The 10325-nt window shown below is 41.5% G+C and overlaps 1 protein-coding gene across 9 annotated transcripts in view; it reads left to right on the top strand.

Moving 5' to 3' along the window:
* Chd2 (chromodomain helicase DNA binding protein 2) overlaps positions 1 to 10325 on the top strand; it is a 115914-nt gene that overhangs the window by 19491 nt on the left and 86098 nt on the right. For all 9 annotated transcript variants that reach the window (XM_029479427.1, XM_029479426.1, XM_021169095.2 and 6 more), the window contains 3 exons: positions 2796 to 3027; positions 6706 to 6792; positions 8385 to 8446. In XM_029479427.1, coding sequence (XP_029335287.1) covers positions 6706 to 6792; positions 8385 to 8446 — 149 coding nt within the window. In that variant the 5' untranslated portion in view covers positions 2796 to 3027. The remainder of the gene's footprint in view (positions 1 to 2795; positions 3028 to 6705; positions 6793 to 8384; positions 8447 to 10325) is intronic.

Genomic DNA, 10325 nt, shown 5'->3' with positions numbered 1-10325 from the left:
TAGACCAGGCTGGCCTCGAACTCAGAAATCCACCTGCCTCTGCCTCCCGAGTGCTGGGATTAAAGGCGTGCACCACCACTGCCTGGCAAATGAAGTCATTTCAGTCACTAATCACTAATACGCTAGGCACAAGGAATATTGAAAAGATGGCCTTAGGTTTCAAGCCTGTTTGGAGGTTGACAAGTAACCACATTATTTTTATAGGATGGGACAAATGGGAGACAAGGTAATGTGTCAAATAAATAGCTGGGCTTTACAAAAACTTAGATTTATTGTTCTTTAATTGGTGTTGGGATCAAACTTCAGATTTGTACACAAATAGACAGCAGCACTGTACCACTGACCCATGCTCCTAACTGCTGGGTTTGGCTTCATTTTCCTCGGTGCAGGAATCGCTGTGCAAAGTGAGAGGTAGCACAAGTTGAGAGTTGAAGCTGATGCCAGGTGGGGCTGCCAGTTTTCATTTCTCATGGCAGTAATTGCAGTGGTAGGTCAGCATTTGGAAGTGTCTAAAGCTGAGCTCAGCACACGAGAGAGCAAAGCATGTGTTCCTACAGAAGATGATATTCAAGCTCTTGAAGTTAGATACTTAGCTTGCTGCATAAGCACTGTACAGGGGTTGGAGGTGAATGGTACTGTGATTTATGCCTTGCCTCTACAAGTGTTACATAGAGCAAATGGGGATGAGGGAAGGAATGGTGAAGAGAGAGGAGCAACTTGGAGAGAGAGCCTAGCAGCTAAGAGGGCTTACTGACTGGTCTTTGTAGACAATGTGGGCTTCAGTTCCTGCAACCACGTTATGGCTTTCAATTGTCTAAGTCCAGTTCTGATACCCTTGTCTGGCCAGGATACGTAGACATACCTGGAAGCAAAACACTCCTCCACAAGACTTGTCAGAGCCTTTGTTTTCTAGCTCACACTGAGATGGGCACAGAGACCAGGCCAGGGTATCTTATCAGGGCTGTAAGCGAAGGCCTTTGTTAAGTACTCAGTTCCCTAGCTTCCAGATTATTCCCTTGCCTCCATTGTAGGGAGGGTGCCTGTTCTGAATCTATAACTTATATAGTTCTCTCTGTAAAAATGGAGGGGGCAGAACTAACAGTCCTTTTGTGTTCTGAGTTTCATGGTATTGTTGGCTGGGAGAGCTTTCTCGTAGACATCCAGTTCTGAGACGTCTGAGATGTCAGACTCTCAAAACATTTATGTAGAAATACTGCTGCTTTCATAGCTTCCAAGTGATGCCCATGATTCTTTAGGAGGCTGGACCTAGTTAAAAGGGGGCTGGAGAGATTGATAAGAGCCTTAGCTGCTCTTTCAGAGGACCCAAGCTTGATTCTTAATAGTCTCGTGGCTCCTCAACAACAGTCTGTCTGTAACTCCAGTGCTAGAGAATCCAACTGGCCTCTGGGTACTGTACAGACCTAGTGCACAGACATGCATGCAGCCAGAATGGTGATATGCATAAAATACAAAGAACAGGGCTACACAGAGAAACCCTGTCTCGAAAAACCAAAAAAACAAAAAAACAAAAAAACAAATAAAATACAAAGAAAAGAAAAGAAAAAAGAAAAAAGGCGAACTAGAAAGTGAGAGATGTACAGATGCCCAAGCAAAACGGAAAGACAAGTTCCTTAAATCTGTCACCATAGGTTTGTTCAGGAGAAAAACGTTTATAAAGTATTTAGCATTTTACCCGACATTAAGAGGTGATAAGGCAGTTTGTGTTTCTATTGTCTTTCCTCCTTAGAGAATAACTTTTCCATTTTCATCTTGGCGTAAAGGCCTTTGTAGTGTAATGTGCTTTTTGTAGATTTGGGTCAATGAAAGTTTCCAGTAATTTATTTTCTTTCTTTCCCTCTCTCTTGTTTTGTCAGGGACTCATATTCCAGGCTGGCTTCCAACTTGTTATGTAGCAAAGGCTGACTCTGAACTTTTACTCCTTCTGAGTATGTACCACTGCACATGCATGCATGCATACATCATACTACACACACATACCAGGGCCCCCCTGCTGTCTTTGAATGCACACTATCAACCCAGATACACCGACAGCTTAGTTTCCATAGACGTTTCTTAAGTGACCTCAGTTCTCGTCTGGCAGACAGTGGTGGTACCGGGGCATTTCCCTGTCAAACGGCATGCTACTGTGCCTACCTCTCAACCTACGAAACCTATGTTTTGTGGCTCGCCAGAGTGTCATTTTTTAAAGAAAGATTTCTTTATTTTACTTATGAATACACTGTCGTTGCCTTCAGACACACCAGAAGAGGGCATCAGATCTCATTACAGATGGTTGTGAGCCACCATGTGGTTGCAACTCAGGACCTCTGGAAGAGCAGTCAGTGCTCTTAACCGCTGAGCCTTCTCTCTAGCTCTGTTTTTGTCATTTTTGAAATTATTACCTTTCATTTAAAGGGGGCATTTGGTACTTAAACAGGTGTGACTTAGTAGACAGTTCGTAGTGTTCCAATGAGGCCAGAGAGTTCCTTAAATACTCGGAGCTATACAGTTCTACCTCATTTGAATGAAGGGACCTATGTCAAGGGACCCTTGATTATGTGAAAATATGTAAAACACTTGGTATATGTATGGTACCAAAAACTACAGAAGTGAAGGTTGAAAATCATAGGGAAGCAAAGCATTATTTGCATCACAAGAATAAAAGTGAATCTGAAGATGTGAATGCTAACTTGCCGAAATTACGGTGTGAAGACTTATCACCAGATGAATGAAAAAACCATTGCTGTGGCAGTTTTCAGTGTTCTAAGTCTTTCTCTGCTTTTCTCTCTGTTAAGTCGTTCAGCTTCTGAAGAAGCGTCGGGGTCAGACTCAGGCAGTCAGTCGGAAAGTGAGCAGGGCAGTGAGCCCGGAAGTGGACATGGCAGCGAGTCCAATAGCAGTTCGGAATCTTCTGAGAGCCAATCAGAGTCTGAGAGTGAATCGGCAGGTTCCAAATCCCAGCCAGTCCTTCCGGAAGCCAAAGAGAAGCCTGCCTCTAAGAAGGAACGGATAGCTGATGTGAAGAAGGTATCTCTTGAGCTGGATATTGCAAATTTGCTACTATCTAGGACCCGCTAGCAGAGTATTTCCATAGATGGTTGATTACTATGCCCTTTTGTCTGTTTCTGCAGATAGGTACTCATAGACCTTGGGCTAGCCTGGAACTTGCTTGCAGTACAGCCAAGGCTGGCTTTCCACTCTTGACCCTCCTGCACCAGTCCTTGACGTGCTGAGAGTATAGGCGTGCACTATCATGAGCTGGCCAGTTCTTCCCTCCCTACCTTGTCCTTTGTTTTCAGACAGGGCCTTACTGTGGAGTCTAGTGTGGCCTCCGTCCTTGCGCTGGGATTATAGGCCTGGGCTATAATCACACTGCTGTAGCGTTTTCCTTGTCTGAGTAATAGAAAATAAACCATGCAACAGCCTGAACAAAGGCAATTGTAGTTATCTTTTTGCTTATTAAAAAAGAATCTTGTCGCAAAGAATTCAAAAGACAAAAATTAAGGTGCATAACATTTTCACATTGATTCCAAACCTTGGAATACATTTGTAGCCCACGTGGCCAGGATGACTCTGGACAACTCCTTCTTCCCTTGCCTGCTGTTGGGATAAGAGGCATGTGTTAGCCGGGCTTGGTGGCGCATCCCTTTTATCCCAGCACTTGGGAGGCAGGTGGATTTCTGAGTTCGAGGCCAGCCTGGTCCACAAAGTGAGTTCCAGGACAGCCAGTGCTGTACAGAGAAACCCTGTCTCGAAAAACCAAAAAAACCAAAAAAACAAAAAAAAGAAAGAAAAGAGGCATGAGGCATGTGTTCTCTTTTTTTGTGGTGTTGGGTTTGAGCATTGCTGATAAGTACGTCATCAGCTTAGGTACTTCCCAGCCCACCACATAGGAACTTGTAAGATTTTATTTGAGAGATGTGTGTGAACAACTCAAAATACAAGAGAATATTGCTTTCACTTTTTTAAAAAATAACATCTGAATAAAGTTTTGTTGTTGTCTTTTAAATTTAAGCTGCACTCTAAAATGCAATTTTGTATTTATATTACTTTTCATATTATAGATGATATTAAATTGTAGGCAGTAGTGAAAAATTTCAGAGTATATGAAGTTAAAAGTCAGCCATTTGGAGCTCTTAAGGCAGAGGAGTTATTTTAGTTTTCAGCAAAGTTGCTGCACAATGGTATTTGGCTTTTATGCGGCATCAGATGGCTTCAGGATGCTATTGGCTAGGGATAGGAAAATTTACATTAGAGTTTGTTTGTTTATTATTTATTTATTTGAGACAGGATCTCTCTATAAATCCATGACTGGCCTGCAACATTGTGTAGCCCAGGCACCTCAAACTCACAGCTGCCTCTGTCTTTATAGTATTGTGATTAAACACATGTGCCAAGATACCTGGCTTTGTGTGTGTGTTTGACAGTATCTTACTTTGTAGCCCTGGCTGTCCTGGAACTATGTAGACCAGGCTGGCCCTAAACTCATAGAGATCCCCATGCCTCAGCTGCCCAGGTACTAGGACTAAAGGGCAAATGCCACTACACCCCTGCTCTTGGTTTGTTTTTATTTACTGCTTACAGGCAGTTGTATGGAACTATGCCTAGCTTGGAGTCCTCTCAGTCAGTAAAGGCGGCACAAGTTTCCTGCTGAGTCATACACAGAGTTTCTCCTCTGTAGCTGAGGTCTGGAAAGGAATCCCGTGGGGGTGTGGGCAGAAAGGCTGGAGCACAAGCCTGTTTCTCTCCTTTCCCAGGTTGGCGCCCCCCCCCCCCCCCCCCGTGTGGTGACCTGCCTCTTTCACTGTACTCCTAACTCCTGCCTGGGTATTTTGACCTTTAAAATTGGGATAATTCTAAAGCCATTATTTTGGGAATACATTGAATTACAAAATTACATTGGGTTCTAGTTCCGAAATGCCTATTCTTGGGCCACTTGTAACTTTTTAAAGTTGTTTCTTGTTTCAGTTTTCTGTATCTGATTTTTTTTTTTTTTTTTTGGTTTGGTAGGTTGGTTTTTATTGTTTAATATTCTCTCCTTTGCTTAGTGATATTGTGGGGGATTTGTTTGTTTTTTGGTTGATCTTTTATGAATTTTTGCTTTTTTTACCCCATTTTCTACTTGTTTTTTTCCTAGTTAGGATTTCAGTCTCTAGCTCTGGCTGTCCTGGAATTCACTATGTTGACTAGGCTGTCTGACTTTGAAAGCACACTGATGTGCCTGTCGATGGCCTCCTAAGCACTGGGATTAAAGGCATGCTGCACCATGCCTGTCGAGGCATGGGCAATGTAGTCATCATATTCAGACTTTGAAGAGAAACAGTGGGACCTATTTCCAGTGCTGTTCTAGACTTGGAAATGCCTCCTGTTGTGGGAGTCATGCTCTCTCCCTGCCCTGCCCATTATACCTGGATACTTTGTGATTGATTTAGTATTACAGTTTCAGAGAGAAATAGCCACATGGCTTAGAATGTTTACTGTCTGGTTCCCTAAAGAAAACACCCGTCCCTGTAAACATTTACTGGCCTTGGTGGATTCTTGTTGTTTGCATATACATTGCTTTGAATTTCTGAATGTTTTCATGACATTTACTTCAGTTTCTGTTTTTTTGTTTTGTTTTGTTTTGTTTTCGAGACAGGGTTTCTCTGTATAGCCCTGGCTGTCCTGGAACTCACTTTGTAGACCAGGCTGGCCTCGAACTCAGAAATTCGCCTGCCTCTGTCTCTCGAGTGCTGGGATTAAAGGCGCGTGCTACCTTGGCCGGCTAGTTTCTGGTTTTTGTTTTGTTTTTTTGTTTTTGTTTTTTGTTTTTTTTGAATATTTATTTATTTATTTATTTATTTATTTATTTATTTATTTATTATATGTAAGTACACTGTAGCTGTCTTCAGATACTCCAGAAGAGGGCATCAGATTTCGTTACAGATGGTTGTGAGCCACCATGTGGTTGCTGGGATTTGAACTCAAGACCTTTGGAAGAGCAGTCGGCGCTCTTAACTGATGAGCCATCTCACCAGCCCCCTAGTTTCTGTTTTTAATAAGAGCCATTTTCCTGCTGTTGGTTTTCTAACATATGTTTAAGCATGATTAAACATCTTCACACCAGCGTGCCACAGTCCATTCAGATTCCTTTTGCTTTTCTGTGATTTTATGTAAAAAGCACAGAGCATGTGTAAGCATAGCAATCTCTGGGTAAGAGAGTAGGAAAACTAAACTCCTCAGCTGGCCTCCTCTAGGGTTACATTTTCAGATCCCTGCTGAGAGGCAGAGTGCTAACTGCTGCTAGTGGGCTAGGACAGGTATGCCAGGGCGAATGCACAGGAGGCCCGCATCTGCACAGCCTGGATGGCTACTCTGCCTTGTGGCATGGATTCGGTGATGCCCTCTGCTTAGCTTTTTTGTTTTTGTTTGTTGTTTCTAAGTTGAAACTATAAGCATCAGGAATATTTAATTTACTGGAAGAAATCAGGTGCTAAACATTTTAGTTTAGCAGTGTTTGGGATAGAGTTAATAGCAGCGAAGGCATTGTTAAACGTTCTTCATTAGGATAATATTCCCTCTTTTGAAAGGATACTACTTTCTCTCAAATGTAGCAAAACAACCCTTTGGATATTTACATGACTTTGTTTGAAATAAATGTTCTGATAATGAAAATAGCGAGTGGAGTTAGGGAAAGGACTCATGTGCAATCTATTCATTTTGCAGATGTGGGAAGAATATCCTGATGTTTATGGGGTTAGGAGGTCAAATCGAAGCAGACAAGAACCATCACGATTTAATGTTAAGGAAGAGGTAAGAAAAGAAGTAGTCAAGGATTTGCACTTCAGTTCCCTTTCACCCCATCTGTGATTGGTGTGTTTTACTATTAAAGAGACAGCTTCAGGTGTGGCAGTTTAAAGCGCCTCTAATCGGGCCTTTCTGTGATAAGTAGGGCAAGAAATTAAGTAAAAACTACTTACCAAGTAAGTCATGTTTCAATCCAGTAGTTATGGTGTCGGATGCTTTTAATTACAATTTGAATTTGAGTGTAGTTGATTGTAGTAAGTCTACTTTAGACATCTTGTATTCTGTCTTAAGTGAATAACTTATTTGTTGAACACATGGAACATGGAAGTGGTTTGGGATTCACTCCAGAGAAAGGAAAGAGGATGTTCAGTGTATTTTGTTTTTCTTACTTCATGTAAGTAGTAGTGTGAGAGAGAAAGCTAGTTTCTAATATACTCATATTCTGGTCTCATTACTTGAGATGGAATACTTTTTTTTTAGTGATGGGGCAGAACCTTGGTTCTTGAGCATGCTCAGCAAGCACCCTATCTCTTATCTTCATCACCAGTGCCCAGATTTGTGACTTTAAATGCAGTATTATGTATTGGGTTCTTACATCTATAGAGTTGCCCTTGTTTCATGCTTTCCAGATTGTATCAGTATTTTGTGAATTCTCCATATTACATTTGTAGAGTAAATTCTGAAGGGCTATTCTTACTCCTGTCTTAGTGAAATGTCCCCTTTCTGCCTTAGGAGGATTTTGCTATTCTTAGCTATGTAACATTCTTTTGATGGAAGCTATGTATTGACAGCCAAATGCTGCGGAGTTAGGTACAGGTTTTATTAAGTGTCCTTGAAAAGTCAGGTTCACGCCAACACTTTCATGTTTATGCATTTGAGTTCTGAGTGGCTTCTGAGCTGGTGTGCCTGGGCTTCCTTTTCCCATAGTTTCCAGACCACTGAACCATGTTCCTTGTATCCAGTTACATGTGTGTACTCCTCCTATCTTATACCTCAGTACATCCTTAGCAGGACCCAAGACTAACAGCAGTAGGAACAGTGCCATTTTGGTTCATTTGGGGGAAGACACTGTCACACTGTCTGTGACTATAATCCTTCCTTGGCCTAGTGCTGTTAGTTCTTCATTCATGATTGCTGATGCTCATTAATTGAGTCTAAGGTGACGAAATCAGTAGGCAGTACCTTTAAGGTGCATTCATTAAATTTGGTATTTTTTTTCTAGGTTGTTAGATCTACAATGGTTTGTGCAGTTACTGCTAGCACATGTGGCTTTTAAAATTTATATTTAGAATTATGTAAAATTTAAAATTTACTTCTCAGCCCTAGAGTAGGCCCATGTCAAGTGCTGAGTTCCTATGTGGTGGCTGGCTCATTGTGTTGGAGGGACATGGTAGGTTCTCAGCACTTATAGGTAGTTCGTTGTATTTGTATTTGATGTTGCTGCTCTACATGATTCTGAAGTGTAAACATGAGAAAGAGACACTGTTTTTCAAAGCAAAAGAAGAGTGGGCTGCACCTAGCAAGTACTCAGGCTTCATTCCATCTAAAGTCTTCCTGTGAGTTAAAGTCTAATCATCTTTCCCCCTCCCATACTGAAGGCAAGTAGCGGGTCTGAGAGTGGGAGTCCGAAAAGAAGAGGCCAGAGGCAGCTGAAAAAACAGTAAGTCTTTATCATGGGGAAACGACCTAATCTGACAGTTTTAAATATGTCTGCGTTTATGGGGCAGTCAGTCTTTGTGTTCTGTCTGTCCCAGGTCTCAAGATTCTGTTTAAGTTTGTTAGAGCTCCAACTTCTGCTTCTTAAGTGCTGGTAGCCCAATTAGCTCAGTTAATTTTTTTCTTGAATGTAAACAAATACCAAAGTAGACATTGCATTCTTGCTAAGTAAAGAAGATTTAAATTGGCCAATCTCATGTTGATATGGTAAGATTCATATTGTTAGTGCACCTATTTTATTGTGAAATACATAGTGTTTTCATATAATTCTAAGATTATAGTTTGTAGACCAGAAGCTTTTAATTCTTGAGCTTAGAGTTAAAATTTATTTTTCTCCCCCTTTGGTTTTTTCGAGACAGGGTTTCTCTGTGTAGCCCTGGCTGTCCTGGAACTCACTCTGTAGACCAGGCTGGTCTCGAACTCAGAAATCCATCTGCCTCTGCCTCCCAAGTGCTGGGATTAAAGGTGTGCGCCACCACCGCCTGGAAGAGTAACAATATCTTACAACACATTCTATTCTGTTCATTATTTTTTGCAGCATTAGAGATTGAGTAGAAAGCCTGACATATGCTGTAGGCAAGCACGCTACTAGTGAGCTGAAGTCTTGGTTTTGTGCTCGTTAACTATGGAATTTTTTATTTTATTTTATTTTTTGGTTTTTTGAGACACAGTTTCTCTGCATAGCCCTGGCTGTCCTGGAACTCACTCTGTAGACCAGGCTGGCCTCGAACTCAGAAATCCGCCTGCCTCTGCCTCATGAGTGCTGGGATTAAAGGCGTGCGCCACCACGTCCAGCATTTTTTTTTTTTCCTTTTCTTTTTTTTTAGAAATTATTTTCTTACAATTAAATTTAGAAAGCCTTTATTGTTGAATGTGTGTGTGTGTATATGTGAGTGTGCATGTGGAAGTCAGGGAACAGCTTGTGGGAGTCTCTCATGTAGTTCTGGGGATGGAATCAGGTCATTGTGCTTGGAGGTACACACCTGTATCTGCTGCACCATCTCATGGGCCTTATTTTTTTACTTTGACACAGGGTCTCAAGTGCCATAGGTTGGCCTTGGTCTTATTGTGTAGCTGAGGATGACTTTAACCCTTGGTCTTTATGCCTCTTTTCCATATTCTGGAATTACAGGTGTATACCACTACATATAGCTATATACATATATTTAATATAAAGATTTTTTAAAAGATAGTCTCATCTTTTTTTAAAGATTTATTTTATGTATATGACTGTTCTACCTGCATGTATACCTACCTGCATGTCAGAAGAAGTCATATCCTGTTATAAATGGTTGTGAGCTACCATGTGGTTGCTGGGGATTGAAATCAGGTCAGGGCCTCTGGAAGATTAGATGGTGCTCTTACCTGCTGAATCATCTCTCCAGGCCCAGAGTCGCATGCTTGCCAAGGGCACAGGGCTTGCCTAGAGCTCACTATAGACCAGACTTCTCTTGAACTGTGACAGATATTGTCTGCTTTCCCTGTGCTGGGATTACAAGTGTGTGCCTTTACCCCTGCCTTCAGTATGGTTATTTTTTAGTTTTATTATTTTTGGTGCAAGGTTTTGTTTTACTGCCCAGGCTAGCCTCAAACTTGTGGCCCTCCTGGTGATGAGATGAAAGGAATGTAGCATATTGTTTTCATTTATGTATGTATGTATGTATGTTTGTAGAGACAAGGATCTCACTATTATAGACAAGTCTGAGCCTCCTGCTTTCACTTTTCAAGTGGCAGGATTATAAGACAGTCCTTCTATCTCTAGATGTTCACTATTTTTAAGTTAAGAAATTATTAGTAATTTGCAGTCTTACCACTCTCCCCAT

This window comes from Mus caroli, chromosome 7 (assembly GCF_900094665.2).
Source record: "Mus caroli chromosome 7, CAROLI_EIJ_v1.1, whole genome shotgun sequence".
Classification (NCBI taxonomy): Eukaryota; Metazoa; Chordata; class Mammalia; order Rodentia; family Muridae; genus Mus; species Mus caroli.
Note: the sequence above shows the minus strand (reverse complement) of the source record. Positions and strands in the feature narration are given on the sequence as shown.